Source organism: Vidua chalybeata, chromosome 19, assembly GCF_026979565.1.
Source record: "Vidua chalybeata isolate OUT-0048 chromosome 19, bVidCha1 merged haplotype, whole genome shotgun sequence".
In the NCBI taxonomy this organism is placed as follows: Eukaryota; Metazoa; Chordata; class Aves; order Passeriformes; family Viduidae; genus Vidua; species Vidua chalybeata.
The window spans coordinates 2,819,812-2,839,515 of NC_071548.1; the positions used below are offsets into that span (position 1 = coordinate 2,819,812).

A 19,704-nucleotide genomic window follows, 5' to 3' on the forward strand; every position below is an offset into this window, starting at 1 on the left:
TATGCATATGTGCAAAATTGCTGTTCATAAATGTCTCAACCTGGCTAAATATTTCAACATATGCAGCTTGCCTGCCATACATGCTGCTGATGAAATGGTTTCCTGAATCAGATTAAAAGATTATTTCTGAGATTTTGCTGATTTTAGAACTTGGACTTCATTACTGCTGTGCACAGATCCCTCTGCTTCTATGATTTGTTTTTATGTAGGATCAGCTTGTGAAGTGCAGTTTTGAAAAGGGCAGAGATCCCCATTTCCATAACCAAAAAAAGGTTATAGTATATATTTTATAAGAAATAGGAATTCATTGTTGATACACTGATTTTACTTAATACAAAGCTAAGTTGGATAAAGCCCTATGGGGAAATCTGATTTCACTCCTTTTGCTCTTTTTTTATGCTGACGTTGTACTTGAGCTTCAAAGCTGTAGTTGTTTGTCACTGTGATAAATAAGTAGCACACACAAAGTTCTTGTTTCTAATTTTGGGAAATTTGGGGGAAATTATCTAAGCTTTTATATAAATTCTGTGAAGGAATGACAGGGAAATAATTATTAGTAAACTTTTTAAACTGCTGTATTTCTAAGATACATTGTAATTGTGCTTTTTTTTTTTTTTTTTTTTTTTTTTTGGTGTTGCATTACCTTTTCTCAGAATCTGTAGTTCACAGACCTGAAACCTCATTTGAATCTTAATCATTTTTAGCAGGATGTGTGAGACAAACAAGGGTGTTTATGTTGAGTGACCCATGGAGCTCTCAAAGGTATAAATCACAAGAGCTGCTTAGCAGATCCTTCCCAGCTGGTGCTACAACCATATTTCAGTATAGCCAAAGCTGCTGTTCTGTTTTTCAATTTTAAATTGCATTAAGTACGATTCCTCCACTGATTTTCAGCTTCTTGGCAAATGAAAAATCAACATTTTCTTTTCTGATTCGGTTGGTTTCCTTTAGATAGCTATTAAAAGTTTTTCTCTGATATTATAGCAAGATTCTTTAATACAGATGCCCTTACTGTTTATTGATGGTAGATGCTGAGGGCCATATAGTAAATATCTACTGTCTTTTTGGTGTGAATATTTCTGCAGAACAGGATAAGAAGATGATATTAAAAAAGAATGTAAAAAAAATCTTTTTCATTTGTGTAGCACAATTGGATTCCTCTTAATTCTTTGATAATTTTAGCTGCACTTTGCTTATTACCAGATTCATATTTTGTGCTAAAATCACTTTTTAAAAGATGATTTCTTAAAAATTTAATTTAATCTTAGTGGAGAAAATAATTCCATCAGTTTGAGGATAATTATAGCAGTCTGATTGTAGGAATGTACAGCTCCATGAGGCTCAGGCAGGCCCTTCAGAGGTGAACTGGTGAATTTAGAAGCCCTCTGGAGCTCTTCTGTGTTCATTAGAGATGCTGCCAGAGACCTTGCAGGGTTCAGCTGCCCCATGGCAGAAACTCTCCCTTGTGGAGAGGGCTGCTTGCTTTTTATCTCCATTTGGGCTGAACCTGGACCCAAATCCTCGTTATTGTTGATTTTGTGTTGTCCCAGTGCAGTGGCACTGCAACAGTTATCAGTGTGCCTTGATAACTCACACCAGCCTCCACTTGGAAGTTCTGAAGCTGTTAATTACCTTCTTTCTTATCCCTGAATTCTTTAAAAATATTGTAACATGCTGGCTAGACTGAACGACTGTCTGAGCAGCAGCTGCTCCAAAGCAGGGACTGGAAATGCCAAGTTCAGGCAGAATTTTAGGAAGGAATGTCAGCAGTGATGCACACCCAGAGTGCAGTGTGACTTCAGGCTGCCCGTGCTGTGAGAGTTTGGAGGTTACTCAGGCACAAATTAATGAAATTTTCATCATGTTTCTGGCTGGGGAGCAAGGGAAGAACCTACAAAATCAAATCCCACATCTAAAACCATCAACAAATTATTAGGGAGGCTGAAAGAGGAGACTGCAGAGAGGAGGGAAAGCTTTGTAGTGCTCCCAGCTCTGGTTTGTCTCAGACTTTTCCAGATTGATGGGCACTTAATTTCTATCTCTGCAAATGCTCAGGGTTGGTTGAGGTCTTTCCAGCTGTGTCTCCTGCACTGTTGAAAAACAAACTCCTGTAAGAGACCACTGGGTTCTGGATGAATGCATTGGGTCCCTTTCATTATCAAAAATCTATGTGTGTGTAAAAGCCAGTGCTGAGGTGATGGGGTTTTCTATTCTCAGTATGTATCTATTTTATTGTCAGAAGATTAGAGACAGTGTGCAGAAGGCCAAGACCCTGAGATCTTAAATTTTCCCTGTAAAATCTGCTGTTACAGTTTCTGCACCAGCAGTGACATTTATTTTTCTAAAATACATTTTTATTTTCTGTCTTTTCCTTGTTCTCCCATTCACAGTTCTGAAGGGTTGCAGAACTCAAATCAAACTCTCTCAAGGCACTGGAATGCATTTGGTGCTTTGATACTCCCCAAAGACTTGCAATATGATGGAAGACATGAGGGAGAGATTTAGGGTAAAGTTTGCTTTGACTTCCTAAAGAAAACATTCTGCTATCGCAGCTGTTAATCAGATAATCAGAATCTGTAGTTTAAGATCTGATCTAAATTTTCTCTTTTGCCTTTTCTAAAGGGTAAAAGTCTATAGGGGAGAAAAAAACCACAAAATAAATATAATTTATATTGGAATAAATACAGTGAGTTTGCATGAATATTTAATATTTCTCCTGTGGGTCTTTTGCATGTACATTAGCACACAGCTGACCTTCTCAAATTCAAAAGTGATCTCCTTCCCTACAGTTTGATGCTTGTTTATAAGGTGCTTGTATTTCTTTCATTTAACTGAAGGTCATGTGTCCCCCACTTCCAAGTTGCATAAAACTTTTATAGCTCGAGCTTTTATTTGAAAAAGAGAATCAGTGAGCATTAGTATGAAGGATTTGTTACACTCTCAGATAATCCTGAACACTCAGAAGTTTTTCATGTTTCTCTCTCCAAATACCTGCATTTTAAAATTTGCTGAAGCTGAGCTTTGCCAGGAGGTTTACTCACATTTCAGCTGAACATTAATTCTGGGAGCTGGTCTGTAGAAAAGTTTCATGTGTTGAGTTTTATGGGAATTTGTTTTCCTCTTTGCTAGCACTTTTTAGGGAAGTTTGTTAATTGTGGACAAGCATCATGCACTTTAACAACAGAACAGTTTTAGTTTTTAGCTGCACACCATGCAGGGAGATACTTCTGTTGTCTATATTGTCATCTGTTAAATTCTATCTAATCAGTCACAAATATGAAAGACAAATTCGGTTTTCATCTTGTGAAAATTCGAAATGGCATGTTCACAAGTCAAATGGAAAGGTAATTTTTTTGGACTTATTTTACATCAGCATTGATCAGTGTTGTTTCTTAGCAGATTCCTTGTTTGTTCTAATCACAATTTAGAACCTGCCAATATGACGTTAAGAAGATTTTCTTTCTTTTGTAGTAAAACCTCAGCACAAACGGCAAGCCAAGAAGACAACCTCTTGGTGCAGAATGCTTTATTTTACTGCATGGAGTCATTCTTTCATTGTAAATACTTGACTCTTTAAATACTGGAAAATCTCCAAGAATTAGAGAAACCTTTTTAGTAGCCTACAGACCCCCCAAAAAAAGCTGTAAGACATGCTAAAATCATACAGGCTGTTTCCTTTGCTTGCAGCCATTGTTTTGGCTTTAGCAGTAGGTTAATTCATCGTCATTAGCAGGGAAAAGCTCTAAAAACGCCCAGAAGAATGGTGCTTGCTCTTGGCCATTCAGCTACAAAACAGAGATATTCAGCACTATGGTCGGTCCTCAATTATCGCACACAATGGGGCTGGCAGGAGCTGGCTCACAAAAAGCAAAGCCACAGCCAATTCAATCCATAGGAATTGGACTAGAAACCCAAAGTTAATATATTTGCTTGTAGCAAGTTTGTAAACAGTTTTGCTTTCAGCAGCAAATTTTAAGGAAATCGAATAACACAGGTAAAGAGCAGCCTGCTATATGCAGTCTTTGCCCAGCATTTCATTCTTTGTGGGGCTCTGCCGCAGCCAGAGATGTCAGGAGGAGGTGATGCCCTGCTGATGCACACCCTGGGTTTCATTCCACGGTTTCACTGCAGAGACTTGGTATGAACATTTTATTTCACGTAGGGAATGCTACTTGTAAAAAATTGCTATTTTGATATAGTGGTCAGGTAGCTGTAAAGAGGACTGTTGTGCTTTTCTGAAAGTGAATGGCATGGTGAAAAGCACTGGAAATGCTGTGAGGAACCAGGGAGGTTTTTACAGCAGTTCAGCCAAATTCAGCTTTTCTCCCCAGCTTTCCTCCCATTACTGTGCCCTTTGCCTTCAGAGAAAGCATCATCTCACAGCTCCTCTCACTGGCTCTGGTCTGTGTTTCCTGCAAACTCTGAGACATTCCAGCCTTCATCCAGGCTCCAAATCCAGAGGAAATCATGGGGAGCTGTAGGTCATAAATTTTCCAGGAGCAGGAATACCTTCTTGGAGGTGCTGAATGCTCTCTGCTTTCACTGGCATTAGCAGCTCTCAGGACTCTCTTGCTCTTTTTGATTAGTTTTGTAACTTAGTAGAGTTTGGGATTGTGAAAGCTAAATACTACACTGATTTTCAGTCAGGCCTGCACCAGAATTACTGTGTATACACCAGCTTTTCTGCACAGAGAGGCAAGGTATGGTTTATTTCAATAATCTGTTTTTGCTGTGCTGGATTCCAGCTTCTTTAGAGAGGGATTTTCAGCTGCTCTGGAAGCTTGCAGTGATGAGGTGACACAGGCAGTTATTTGTACAGGCCCAGGAAAGGGCACAGCAGTTCAGTACAGTGTAAACCAACTGCATGGAATCCATTCCACACTGGCTGCTTGGGTTCCTAAAAGCTTCATAAAGCTCACTGTAGTTATTTTCTTTTGAAAAATCTTCTTTGCCCATACGTTTTTGAAGTAGGAAGAGTCTTTTTTTCTCTTCCCTGCCCTCTGTACCTCTTCTCTCACACTAACACACACAGACCTGATTCTGGATGTAAACCTGGTGCACCTCAGTAACAAGGTGCTGAATTAATGCACAGGTATCTCAACACATCATTGCTTCACTCAAGGTCAGGAGTGATGTCCTTCAGTCTGTGGGCTGCTTACAGAATCACTGTAGCCCTCCCCATGGGATTTATTTTCTTTTCTTTTTCACCTTCTAACGTGTCAATGTATGCCCCTGGATATTAGAAAGCTTCATTGGTCTCAACAGAGGAGATTGTGTCTAATCCTTGATTTGTGTGGATATAATTTTTGAAAAATGCTGTAGCATAGAATTAAATGTGTGGTGTGTTTTGGGGAATTAGCTCCTTGCCTTGGAAAGCAGTCTGGGCCTGTGATTAAATCTGCTGCTTTTGTGAACTGCCTGGTTTGCCCTGTGTGTCCTGCATGGCACGATGGTACTGATGTGATAAGGTTGTTTCACCATCTCCATAGCTGCTTTTATCACTCTGCTGTTAGACTTTGATTTGCTGCTTCAGGAAATAGAACTTTTCTTGAGAAGTTACTGTAAACACACAAATGCCTTTCCCTGTACTGGAACTGAAATTTTGCACTGAATGCTGGCATGACCTGCACTGAGCATCAGTGGGAACCAGAGTTCCATGTGCCGCTGACAGCTTTGAAACACAACAATGAGAGTCACTTTATCAGCTCTTTGTATTCTTTAGATTTATTTTCAGAGAATCTGTGTAACAGTTGGATGTAATTCGATAGCCAAACAGTGAACAAGAACAAACCAGTTTCAATTACTTGCTACTTGATCCTTGGAATAAACCCAGCTAGTTATAAAAGTTCTAAAGAATTTAGTAAATAAGATGCTGAAATAGGAATTTGTGCCCATCATCTGTAAATGGATTCCAGTTAGGTTATGACAACAGTGTTCTTCAGCAATTCAAAACCTGAACAGATTTATGCATTCATCATCTGGTTTTTAACATGAAATATTCATATCTTTAGATATTATTTACAGCATACAGTGTACTGTAATTGATAACAAGTATTATTAATAAGCATTAATCTTTCAATCCAGCTGTGTGTGAAAGGTTCACAGGTCCAACCTGCTCTCAGAACGCTGAATTAATTCCTCAAGGAGGTCTGGAAACCCACTGGTGTTCCAGGGTGACACAAGACATTTGTTAAGCACAGTTGGAGGATATTTCCAAGAAAACCAAACATAGTTCATGGCACCGTCATTTAAATTCTGCTTTTGATTGATTGTCAAGTTAAGACAAGCATGTCCTCTTTGTTTCTCTCGTTCCAGTCCATGCAATCTAAAAGATTTATGGATAAAATCTGGAGTGTCACTCTCACAAAGTGAGAAGTTGCAGGTTTTATCACAGAATAAGGCAATTTGACCACTTTTTAACACCTTGGCAAAAGTTTATGACAAGAATAGACAAAAAAGAAATACAGAGGAAACTTTCCCATCAGACTAAACCAAGGTGAAATATAGAATTTCCAAAGTGCAGAAGGTTGAGGTTATTTTTTTTTTTCTCTTGAAGATAAAATTTCAAAAGCTCTGGAAGGTGGTTTTCAGAAGTTTGGCAGATGCCTCAGTGTTTCAGAACAGTTGTTAGTGTTTTTCCTGGCCAGTTCTCCTCCCATCAGAGTGGGTATTCAGAGGATGCAGTTTTATGTTACAGCTGGACTCATGAACTGTGGGCAGTGACCAAAAAGGGAGGGCTTGTTTTCCTCTCCAAAGCTTTTCCTTCCCTCTCCAGTGTGTCAGTGGTATTGCTACTCTGACCCCACAGTGAACTGATTCAGAGAACTAAGGCTGTAGAAAACTAACACTGAAAACAAGGAAAATAATGGCTTTTTACTGATGTAGTGCTCTGATCCATCCTGGGGTCAGGCGAGTGCCAGTGCTGTGACTGGGGTGTGCAGCCAGAGGCAGGCTGAGTGGGAAAGCTCTTCAATTAATGTAAATCTGGTATAAATGTAGATTTCTAGCAGTTTCATCAGGTTAAAGATTATTTCTGGATTATGTCTACTGGTGCTGATAAGAAGGGTTTTGTTCTCTCTGCTTAGTGTCCTGTTTTCCAAAATCCTCCTTTATGGTGGCACTGCTGATTTATGGGTTTGTTGGATCAGGAGATTCAGCTGAAGACTAAGCTAACAACAACAACAAAGAATTTCAGCTTCACAAAAGTTATTCTTACATAGCAAGGGACAAGGTTGTGTGGATTTGTCCTTTGTGACAGCAGCACAAGTAAATTTCCTGAAGTCAGTTTTGATGTTGCACTGTAAGTATTCATGTAGGAAACGTTTATTTGCCATTTCATTGACTGTCAGCTGCTGTGCTGTTCAGATTTAAAGACCTTCTTGAAGGATAAGATTCTGAAATCATGTGTGGCATCATCAGTCTCTGTTTTGCCCATGTGATTCTCCTCTGGTGTTTCTGCTGAGGTGGACAGTGAGCCATAAAACACTGCTGGATTTAGGAGTTTTAGGAGAGACATGGGTACATGCAGTGTGTGATGGTCTGCTGTAAAATCATCATCTGTGTTAACATCAGTGCCTTTTGGATGTTTTCTCTTAAATGTTTCAGATCTGTTCTGTCTGGTTTCACTGAAGGGTCTGTGCCAGTGGAACACTCCTTTTCTGGGATGTTTGGGAGGGATGCTCTTGGCACGTGAGCACAGCTGACTGCATGGAGCTCCATCTCTGAGGTGAAGTGCATTTCTGATCCCTGAGGGACCTGGCAGCTCTGGGGAAATGCCTTTCTGGCCTCTCCAGACACATTTCACAAGTACGGATGGGCTCAAGACTTTCTTTTGAAGTTCTTGTTTCTTTCAGAAATGTGATTCAATGCAATGCCCTCTGGCCTGGCTTTTCTCCCTGCTGCTGTTTTCTTTTGGGATTACTGTTTGGTCATTGTTTGGTTGAGGCCATACTCAATTGCCCCTGTAATTAATGTAGAGCTAATAACCATGTACTGAGGAATCACTGCTGCTCTGCTTTTCTGGGGTTGTTTTGACTTTCAGCTCCCACTGGCTCTTGGGGGGAGATTTTTACATTTAACACCTCTGAACTGGAGCATTTCAGCTCTGGGCAACCTGCTGATGAGTTAAGGCATTAGGTGATAGGATTGTTCTGACTAAATATGAGTGTTTAGAATGAAGTGTCTGGATGAAAAGGAGTCACCTCAGGATCCCCTTAGGGACAGTGAAGTTCTGTCATTGTGCTCCTGGAGCTGGCATGCTGTGTGCTTCACCCTCAAGTTTGGGTAGATGCCTGAAAGAAAAGTGGGAATAGGTCATCTGTCAAGTTTTGATTAGATTTCTGATTTAATTAATTTGGACAGTTGATATAAGTGTCTTTATTTGGTTTTAAATCCATGTTTATCTGTGGAAATGGAAGTTGCCAGACATAAGAGTTTGTGGAGCTCCCTCAGGCTGGCATCACGAGGAGCACCTTTAAAATGTAGATGCAGAGATGCAAGTGACAAATGCACACTCTTAGTTTAAGAGCTTTAGATGTACAGGAATATTAATATTACCACTGTAACATGCTATGAAATTGTCAGCTTACAGGATCAGCACTGTCATTTGACTGACAGCAGTTGTCAAGTTGGTTTTTTCTTCATGCCCCAGGGTGTGTTCTGCAGTTCCTGTGTTTCTGCTGGAAGCAGGCACAAACTCCTGCCTTCACTTTGCACCTTGTGTTTGACAAGTTCAGTCTCCTCTTTGCCTGGATACTTCATCTTGTGCAAAAAGAAAGAACCAGTTTACCTCCTGTAATCCACATTCTAGCTTATTTCACAGCTGTATTTACAACAAGTTTGTTTAAAGCTTCAAAGAGCCATTTGTGTAGTTCTTGGCTGTCACAAATGAAGAAATGAACTTAATAGTTACTCCCTTCTCTCTACTTAGAGCTCTTCCTTTCCAAAAACCTTTTATTGTAGGTACCCCTGGGTAGCAAATCCACAGTACTCAGGTAATGTTTAAAACAAATTGCATTTTACTTGTCCAAGCTTGATTAGGATTTAAGTGGCTTTGGCAGAAATAAAAGATCAGTGAAAGTTCATACTTAATATATGTATAAGGAATATGAAATGGAACAAGAATCAATGCTCAGGAATTGTAGGGTTCAATTTAAGAACTTGAACTTTCCGTGATTCGTCTCAATTACTTCATTTCCATATTAACATCACCATTATTGATAAAGTGCCAGCTCCAGTATAATACTCTAAATCTGGAAAAATGTTTTAAGTACTCTGCACGTGTTGCAGCTTGGGGGAGAAGAGAAGGTCATGGAATATGAAGCAGGACCCACACTCACCTTTTGGGCTGTGGCACCTGGGAGATTCTGGTACACACTGCACTTCCAGCACTAAGGACCCGCTGAATTTCCAGCACTTGCTCTTCTCAGTGCTTGAAATTGCTGAAGGTTAGACATAATTTCAGGTGAATGTGTGAGGTCTGCTTTGTTCCTCAGCAGCTGCTGGGTTTGACATTTTGTTAACTGACTGGATTTTTTCCCCTTCTTTTTTTCCTAGGTGTTCACCTCCCATGGGCCTACTGTGATCATGCCAACCTGGTTCTGCTCTCGAGAATGGTTTTTTCATGTGGGGAGATTTGATGAGGGTGGAAAGGTGAGTGGTGCAGGTGATCTGTAGTCCAGGAGCCATCCCTTCATTTAACAGGCTCTGAAAGCTGTTATTAAGGAATAATAGTGAAGGGGTGTAGATGAAAAAAAAGCTCTAAAAAACCCTGGGTCATACCATTAAAAAAAAAAACCAAAAAACAGTCTCCAACCAACTAAAGTTGTTTGGGAATAACCCTGGTGATGAAAGGACCTACCTGAGATTGATATTGTAGTACATCTATTGGATGTGTCAACAAACCTGGAAAAATCAAAGGTTTCAGACATCCAAGCTCCTCTTTGGTCCCTGGAATAGATGCTAAAAACAGTGAGCCCTTAGTTTTGTTATGAGCAAGGCGAGGTAGGTTGCTGAAAGAAGTTGGGAGGGAAGAAAGGTGGAGAATGGCAGAGGGATAAAAGTACCTTCACCTGAGGGGGAAGATTTTTATCCCTGAGAGAAAAAAAGAAGGGCTATAAAACTATTACCACAAGAACTCATTTATCCACCTGTCCTCTTGTCAATCTTAGTTCTTATGCTTGTCCTTGGAAGATTTTAAGTAGCTTCTCCTCAAGGATCAGGGCTGAGAGGTTACAAATTCAATACACTTCTGGTCTCAGAAGTGTTCCTTCCCTGACAGTTAGGTGTTCTTTGTCTTTATGAATTTCCTGCATGAGTTCAATTTGACTGCTTTAAGCTCATCAGCATGTTTGTGGAATAAAATCCGTGGGTGTCTGTTAGCAGTGTTTATTGTGGTAGTTGAAATATGTTGGCAAATAGATCTAATTTTAAACACATTTGGATCCATTTTGTGTGCTTTGGTTCTGAGAGGTTTTGCTTCCAGTGGTTTTGGTGAGATTTTAGGGCTAAAATGGGTGGTTCTGATTTTCTTTTTTAAAGCTTTCATTTATTAGCACTCTAAAAAAATCTGCTAAGGCTATTTCCTATTTAATTATTTAAACTGCAACAGATGATGATGATTATTATTTTTATAGCTTTTAAATGAAGCCCTTCAGTGCCATGCAGTGTGTGTATATATACACATGTGTGTGTATGTATGAGGATATACAAATATTATTCTTTGGGCTGCCAAAAAAAATTATAATTATAAGGAGACAACAGACAGAAAACTGAATTGTTTAGAGCAGTGCAAAGATTTGCCCTTAATTACATGGTGGGTGAGTGGAAGAGCTGGGAATGGTGCCTTGCTCCCAATACAATCTACATTTGCTGAGCCATGCTCTTTATTTCATTTTTATTATTATTTCTTATCATTGTATTTTCACTCTCTGAAGGATGTTTGACTTCTTGAGCGTTGTTAGTGAGCTCCAGACAGAAAGCAAGCAAGTTAAAGCAGCAGCAACAATAGAACAGCAAGCCTAATGATAAAGTTCAAGAGGTTAAGTTAAATAGACTATTGTTCTGTGCTTTTTGCTTTTCATGTTGATTTTTTTTCCTCCTTGTTTTGTTTTTATGAGTTGGGTTTTCTCTGTTTTGCTCTCTCTGTGTAATTGTGTAGGAGCTATGCCACTGGTTATTCAGCTGTAGTACACTGACAATCTTAATCGTGATGATTTCCCAGCCACAATACATGATATGTCCTTCTAGTTTGAAGAATTACCAGTGATAAGTTGAACTTATTGTTTGTCCCTATTGTGAGGTGTCCAACATGTCCAAGCTCAGACTCTGGCTGATGCAGGGGACCTTCAGAAAAATACCCTGTGAGCAGGACAGATCTGAACAAAGCAGTGAAGTCAAACCTTTGTCTTCTCAGGGTTTAGAGGACACAAAATCGAGCCTTAAATCTTGAGCACCTAGTGTTACAAAGTATTTAGCATTGCTCTAACTCGTTCATTTTCATTTGAAAAGATTCCCTTTAAGGCAAAGGAAGTTTTTCTGTGTATCAGCAGAGCTGAGAATACTCTGAAGGGTCTCATCTCTGTAAGTTCTGACCTGTGCCAGGATCTGCATTAATCTGATCACTTCCATCTCCATTTTTGAGTTAGTGTTTATTAATGAGACTTGCCAGTGTCACATTGCTGGAAGTAAACACAGGAACAGGCCAACAAATCTCCACGTTGTGGCCTTCTCTGTTTGCTAAACTGTTTCTTGCCAAAAAGCTGCATTTCTCATTTGAAATTAAATCCAAACACCTGTTCTTCGTATTTCAGTGCTTAGGAAATAATGGAGGGTAATTCTTCCACGGGAGAAATTATGATTTGATGTTTATGGTAACAGAGTGGGAGGATTATCAAATACAAAGAGATGTGCTATGGTGTAATCCTTTTTTTATTCCAGGTAGATGTGTGTGTCTCTCTCCAGTCATTCAGTTTTTAGGTGAAACAGGTTTTTTCCTCTTTTTTAAATTAAGTTCTTTCTGATCAAGATCTGCAGTTGTTGGAATTGTATTCCTTTTAGGTCCAAACAAAATAATATCTTCATAAATGGTCTCTAAGAACCTGACAGGTTTGTTTTCTATATTAATTAACTGAAATGGTAGAGGTTTTATTTATGCAATCTCTGATAAATGCTAATTAAAGCAGGAGTAGTGAAAAGATTTTAGCCAGCTCTGATGGTGGTCTGAGACTGAGATAATACAATGGAAGTGGTCACAAGCCTATAAAGTAACATTTCAAACAGTATCCCCTGCTGGAAGAAGAGTCACATGGTGAACCATATTTTTGGCTTACATTTTTTAGGAAACTAAAAGAAAAGAATCTTTTAAGCAATTTTGGATAAAGAGTGCAGCACTTCCTTATTGCAAAAAGCAGCAGCACTTCCTAAACCCTTCAGAGCTCCCATTTGACACTTGGTGTGTGACATTACCACGGGTGGCTTTGCTGCTGGAGTTTTTGGTGTCTCCTAAAAAGTAGCACCATTGTTAAAAAGTAATAACCATGTCCAAAAGCATCACAAAAAATTGTGCTGAGGAGAAAAATGCCCGTGTTCTGGCCTAATGTGAAAAGCAGATTTTGAAGCTGTATCATCTGTTAGAGTGGGGAACTCCCCAGTCGTGTGCAGTGGGAGATGAGGTGCCTGTTATTAGTGAAGAAAAGTTATTTTTTCATGTGTCTGACAGAAATGCTGAGTACAAGGAGAGCTGTATAAATGAGCATTGCTGCCCTGCAGGCTCCACTCCATGCAGGGGTGGAAAATTGCAGTCTTGGCTCTCTCCAGGCAGAATTACTCTCCACATCACAACTGTTACGTGCCAAACTTGTCTTTCTCTAGAATTTTACCACAACTTGGTTCCAAATTTCCTGTCACCCCTGTGTTTATCCTTCCTTTTTAAGTGTATGAAAACTGAAAATGGAGTGACAGCCTTAAAGTTCTGAGCTAATCTCAAAGTGTAAACAGGGGGAAATTATTCTTAATGAGCCCCAGATGGAATCGTACATTGTAAAGCACCAGCCTTTCTGAATACAAACTCTGAACAAAGTGTCTGGAGCTCAGTTTCGTTCTATTTTTGTGATAAAAGGTCACAAAAAACACGAACTGAGGAGGTGTCAAAATATCCTTTTGAGCACAGGAGACTGTAGGCCATGTGTAAAGCTCCGAGGTAAATGTAGCTGTTGGGCACTCACTGATGCAATTTTCCATGTTTCCCTGCCAGAGCACACAAATGTCATTCCACTCAGAAAGGCAAGTGAATATAATAGTGCCTGAGAGGTAAAAGGCCAAGTAGGAATTTGGTTTTTTGGAACGTGAATTAAAATCGTGTCAGTCTGTCAAATAACCTATCAAGATGCTGTGGGGAAAATTGGGATAAAATACAAGCACTACTGGGGTTTTTTGTTTGTTTATGGCTTGATATAGTTAAGGCTGAACAGAGATCAATATTTGATCTAAAAAGCAGAGAAAAAGTGGTGGAGCCAGTGATTAATTACACTTTATAAGCTATTTGAAAATTCACCCCATGTCTAATTATATTTTCTGCTGGTCTGTTATTAAATATCATTTACAATTTGCCACCTCCCTTCCATTTGACTTCCCCATCATCTTTGTTTAACTGCATTTCTCTGTGCCAAGACATTTGGATGAAAGCAACCTTTTGGAGTTTCCTTTAACCTGTTATTTCCTAAACAATAAAATAAATCCTAATGGGCTCCTATAATCAAGGCAAAATGATGGAAAGACATGATTTGGAAGAGAGCCAAGAAATGAAGTGACAGATCTGCAGAAAGGGAGACTTAAGGATATCTTGGATAATCCTGTAGAAAAGCTATTAATAGCTATTTAATTCTTCCCATTCACCAATTTTAGGCTCCTCTGAGGAATGAAAGCTATTTTTTCTGTCCAGCAGTTACCCTGATGGTGCTGACTGGTTTACAAAATGTGTACCAAGTTGCAGCCCAGTTTTCCTTGATGCCCCCGACCAAAAGGGAGGACCAAGCTTTTCCAAACCTGAAGGCTTTTTCCCCCTGTGGATTGATTTACTTCTCCTGTCTTGTTTGTCATTGCTGCTTATTATAAGTGCATGTATTAATGAAATAATGGTAGATCTCCTATTTTCACCAGTCAGACTTCTCTGCACAGGCTAAATCTCCACTGGTTGTGCTCACAAGGATCTGCCACCTCTGCCAGAGTGCCTGTGAGCTGGGACAGGGCAGGGAGTCAGATGGGACTGAGACAAGGTTGAATAGAGATGGATGAGGAAGCTGGGACAGATTGATTCTGTGGCAGAATCACTCTCATCTATTTGCTTCAGCAGTAAAAGGCAATTTTTATATTGTGTGTATGCCTCCACAGCCCCGTGGTGGTTTCTGTCCAAGTGAGCAGATGAAAGGACTGCTGTCAGCCTGAAGTGCTGCTGTTGGTCATCCCAGCATGACCTCACCAGGTGTTCATGGTTACAGCATTGCACAGGGCATCACCTGCATTAAAACTCCTCCAAAAATTGCTGATGGTCCCTGTGGGAACGTAATAAACCCCTCAGGGAAACCTCCAGGCTTTGCCCTGGAAAGATCCCTGCTTATTGTAAAAGCGACCCCCAACACCTGGGAAGAATGATGTCTGAACTCCAATGATTCAGAAGGATAATTAATTACTTTATTATACTATATTATACTATACCTATATTACACTAATAAGAACTATCACTAATTCACTAATAAGAAAAGCTCATGACTCTGTGCTGAGAGTTTTGACACAGTTGTGGATCCAGTTGGTCAATGAATCTAAAACACTATTACCAGAATCTAATTAAGCAATCACCTTGGGTATACCATCTCTATACCACATTCCACATGGGCACAAACAGTGAATGAGATAAGAATTGTTTTGATTCTCTTTGCTTCTCTCACAGCTTCTCTCAGGAGAAATCTCTCTCTGTTCAGAGGGCATGTGAATAGCACACCTGCTGATGCTCCTCATCATTACTGATGGTGGAGGTGCAAGAGTTGTAGCCAGAATTGCTTGTTGGGGAATGCTTGAACCTCTTTGGAAAATGTTGAGGTGGCTGCAGTTGGAGCATAGTTTGCTGCTAGGAGTGAGAACAGCGAGTGATGAGAAGATGGCAAAAGAACATAGATAATTCAGTTTGGTCTCTGAACAAGGAGTTACTTTAACTCAAGTTCTGCTTGACATCCCATGGTGTATAAAAAATCAATCCCCTCATCTGTGCACAGCAAGCAGTACCTGCTCAAAATACTGGGTCAGCAGAAACCCTTCTCCTGTTCAGTAGGAATGTGAAAAAGTGAGCTATGATTTTGCATTTGGCTGGTTAGAGCAGAGCAGGGGCAGGCTGTGCTATTTTCTGAGAGCTGTAATTAGTTTATGCCTCTTTGCAACAGAGGATGTGGGGTTGGGTTTTGCCTGTAATATGGAAAATTCTGCATTTAGTCCAGTAACATGTAAACTGTGCAATTTAATTGTATTTATTATTGCTGAAAGCTATTGATGTGGTAGCCTATTGCTGAAATGCTGGGTTAGTAATTGATACTTTTAGCCATGGATATTAATTTTCAAAAAATACATTAAAATATCCATTTAGTGGTTAAACAGCTTTTTCTTTCAGAGCTGTGTTGTTTCACAAAGATTCCTGGTGTTTCAAGTGCCATCTGGATCCAATAATAGATCTCAGCTGGGAAGGAACTCTTGTATTGCAGCAAACTTACACGCTCAGGAGCCCTAGGAAGTCCCATCCCTGCAGGATCCATAACACAGTCAACATCTTTCCTCTGAAAAATGCGTGGCAGTGCTGCTCCTTTGTAATGTGAGAGGCCACTGCTGAGCAGTGCAAGGCACCTGCTCCTTCCTAGGCCTGAGTGCACTTCATTCCAGAGAATTTCTGCCAGTTAAAGGAAAGCAAAAGAGCCCTTGGAACCAAACAGCATTTCTGAAAGATCCTTTTACTTCTGCAGTAACTCATCTTAAATATACATATTAACATTTGTCTTGAATAATCCAAAAGAGAAGGAGTTGCTGAGATGTATGTGACATAATCATAGATCTGAATCAAAATCTGGCTCCTGCAGCAAGCTGGTATCTGCTGCACTTGTACCCTGTGTGACCAGGAAAGAGAAAAAGGTTTGAACTTTTCTGCTGGCTCAGTATTTCCCTTGAAGTCCACAATAAGGAAAATATAGAAAGGGCTACAAGATAAATGGAAAGAAATTGATTTTGTGTTTTTCTTGTATTCTTGGTGACTTTTCTGCTGGCTCAGTATTTCCCTTGAAGTCCACAATAAGGAAAATATAGAAAGGCTACAAGATAAATGGAAAGAAATTGATTTTGTGTTTTTCTTGTATTCTTGGTGACTGTGGTTGCTGGCTGCCACTCCAGCTTCTCCCAGATTTCTTTTGTGACTTTCAAAGTAGGTTCACTTAAAGCATAAATTGTATGAGCTTATCTAAAAGTTTTCTTCTGCATTGCAGCTCTTAAACCAGAAGTCAGACAAATGTCTACAAAGACAACCAAGAGCTGCAGATGAGCTGCCCTTAGTGAGCAGCCAGAGCAGAATCCATTTAATTCAGAATGTGGGAGCGTGGCCCAAATCAGTGTCACAAATAACCAGAGTGAGGGCAGGAGCTGCAGAGTCCAGAGCTTGATTGGATTCTCGTTTCTCCCAAGATACACATGTTCAGCTGAGTGGTTTGGAGTTGTTTTCCAGGGTTTTTGTCTCATTTCTATTCCACTCCCACACCCCTCTGGCTACTCAGCCTGGTGGGGATGAGAAATAGTCACTGAACTGTATTGCTCTCATAACTGGAGGGCCAGTCCAGCACTTTAATTAGAGAATCTCATTTTCTTAATTATGGAAGAAACTCAGAAACTGTAGTAATAGGGAAAAATGTCAATTTTTTTTTAACTTGTACTCTTATTATTTTTCTGTGTTGAAATGGAATTATTAAAACTGACGTTGAGGTTTATGACCTGGTTATTCGTGTGTATGATACTGTCTACAGAAACAAATGTATTTTAATCTCTTCACCTTCTTTTCCTTTAAAATTTTGTCATCTTATCTTTCAGCTTTTTGTTGTTGCTACACTTAAATGTTTTCTTTGGCCCACCTGGTTTTATAAAAGGGAGCTTTTTAGTCCGGTGAAAACCATGTGACCTTTCAAACACTGTATTGCAGGGGAGAAATATCTGTATTTAAACATGAAAGAATGACATGTTCTAGTATTTCAAGAAATTGTAGCTTTGCAAAATATAAATAAACACTACTTTTTTTACCTTCTGTGGAGGACTTTAAAGGTGGGTTTATACTTTCATATGCCACAAAATGGAAATGAGTGCTATGAGCCATATAATTGCCCTTCTGACACTGCATCACTTGCATGAAGATGCTCTGATTTTTAAGTGGAAAATGTTGAAATAATTGTGAAATCCCTCATTTTTTCCTAGAGCCTGCTAGATCCACAATTGCAGGAGCTTTTATCCTGTGGTGTTTTCAGCAGCAGTGGGTGCACTCCCATAAGGATGAATGTACCATGGAAGGAAGTTTCAAGAAAAAAAAAAATTATTTTCAGATGTTGCCTCATTCTGAGGTTGCCTTTATTGCAGTTTTTATTGAAGTCTGTCATTATGGGGCCTGAGTCACTTTTCCTAAGTAGAGACCAGTATTTGTGTGAGAGCCAGAGAAAGGAGGAGAATTCCAGTAAAATGAGAAAAAAACCCTTCTCAAGTCGCTGATCCTTTGCAGTACAAACTATTTGGTTACATGGAACTTTAGGCTGCACAAACTTTTTAGCAGCTGGGTTTCTCTTTCTTTTGGTTTCACCTGCACCAAGCTTGAGATCCCTGTCTAAATGAGATGATGTTGATTTTTCCACCTCTGTCCTTTCAGTCAGCTGCACTTCATTTATAAATAGAACTGATCAAGCATCACCTGCATTTATTTCATGACCCATTTGAAAAGTTCATTGGGACATACACAAATAATGGTATACAGTCAGAGGTGGGCTTGGGTTGGAACTTAAAGATCTTCTTCTTTCACCTCCAGGACACTTTCAGGTTGCTCCAAGCCCCATCCAACCTGGCCTTGGACACTTCCAGGGATGGGGACTCCACACCTTCCCTGGGTAACAGAAAAGTTGTATTTATGAGTGACAGTTCTGTTGAACCATATGCATTTGGCAGAAAAATGAAACCTCTTCAGATGTAGCTGAATACTGATCTAATAACTGTTTTCTCTTGCAGGGTGTCCCAGAGGATTTGCTGTTTTTTTATGAACATCTCCAGAAGGGTGGTGGAGTCTTTCGAGTGAACCATTGCCTCCTGCTCTACCGGTACCACCCCCAGGCTGCCACTCACTCTGTCCTAGAGTAAGCTGTGGTTTCTAGGAGAATTTAAAAGTTGATTTTTATCTTGGATCATCCGCAGAAAAGATGGTGAAACTGCATTGGGGTTTTTAATTAGGATTTTTAATATGTAAAAATTTTGCTCTCATGTTTTTTGACGTAGGAACCATACTGTAAAGAATATTTTTGAAATGTTACCGCTTAATTTCAAAATCAACTGCCTCAATATTTAAAAAGTAAACAGAAACTTGTAATACCAACAAAAACAGACTTCTGGGAAAAGAAAAAAAATAACCAGACCAAAACCAAACCTTTAATCTGATAATGTGCTGCCTTTACATATATTATTTTCTTATTTTAAAGGGTCTAAACCACCTAAATCAGATAATGAGATTTGAAAAACCCCTGAGGATGTTTAGGAGTAATTATCTCAGGTGCTTCCTTGTAAGCTGCTTTTGTTGCCTGCTGCCTTTCCTGGGCTGCTCAGCCCCTAAAGGAGGTGTTAAATTGCTGATTCCTCTACATGCTGCAAGCTGAGCCAAAGCTGTTCCCTTCTCTTGTGCACTGACATTAATAAAAAATTACATGGGTTGTACTGTCCTTTAGGAATCCCATGCCAGAATCACAGTGGTAATTAAGTAAGCTGTTTTCTTGCTGATTAATGATTAAGTACACCTTTCAGCCAGTCCTGGTTTTATGGCTTTGTAGAACTGAGCAGTAAAAATGAACATTTCTGTTTACATTTTTGTTGTCCATCCCTGTATTGTTGTATTGCTGCACATAGTGCAAAACAAATAAGTCCCATAAACAGCACACTCATGGTTAATGTCACTACAGATCTTTATAAATGTGAATATCAATATAAAATCATTTAACTACAAAAAGGTCATTCAAGCAAAAAGTACATATGATTTTGATTTTGCAAACAAGCATGAGATAAATTATTTTCCTTTTTATTCATGTTGAAATGTAAAGTTTTTTGGGTTTTTTTCCTCTTTTACTGTGTGATCCTTTTGGCAGTTATTGACCAACTTTTCAGCCACGCATTATGGGGCGCTAAAAGCTCTTGGAAGCCTTTTGCTTCTATCTGTGGGAAAGCATCTAATTCTTGGAAATTAATTTGTTTTGAATTTACTGCAAGCTGTTGCTTATTCAGATCTCCAAGGCTGTGTGGCACAAGCACCCTGAATTACAGCATCCTGGGGGAATGTGGAAATGCTGTGAGCTCTTTCAGATGTGCAGGGTGCGTGTCCAAATTGGCGCCTTTCTTGTCTCATTCTAAGAAATCAGGGGAGCTTCTCTTCCCCTTGGCTTCCTGCTG

At 39.6% G+C, this 19,704-nt stretch overlaps 2 protein-coding genes across 9 annotated transcripts in view; one reads left to right on the top strand and one right to left on the bottom strand.

Annotated features, from left to right (window-relative positions):
- The window catches only part of TBCD (tubulin folding cofactor D), a 382,417-nt gene that overhangs the window by 224,925 nt on the left and 137,788 nt on the right, over window positions 1-19,704 (bottom strand). The gene's annotated exons all lie outside the window — the stretch shown is intronic.
- The window catches only part of B3GNTL1 (UDP-GlcNAc:betaGal beta-1,3-N-acetylglucosaminyltransferase like 1), a 106,187-nt gene that overhangs the window by 64,371 nt on the left and 22,112 nt on the right, over window positions 1-19,704 (top strand). For all 8 annotated transcript variants that reach the window (XM_053960719.1, XM_053960720.1, XM_053960721.1 and 5 more), the window contains 2 exons: window positions 9,556-9,651; window positions 18,283-18,407. In XM_053960719.1, the coding sequence (XP_053816694.1) occupies window positions 9,556-9,651; window positions 18,283-18,407 (221 nt within the window). The remainder of the gene's footprint in view (window positions 1-9,555; window positions 9,652-18,282; window positions 18,408-19,704) is intronic.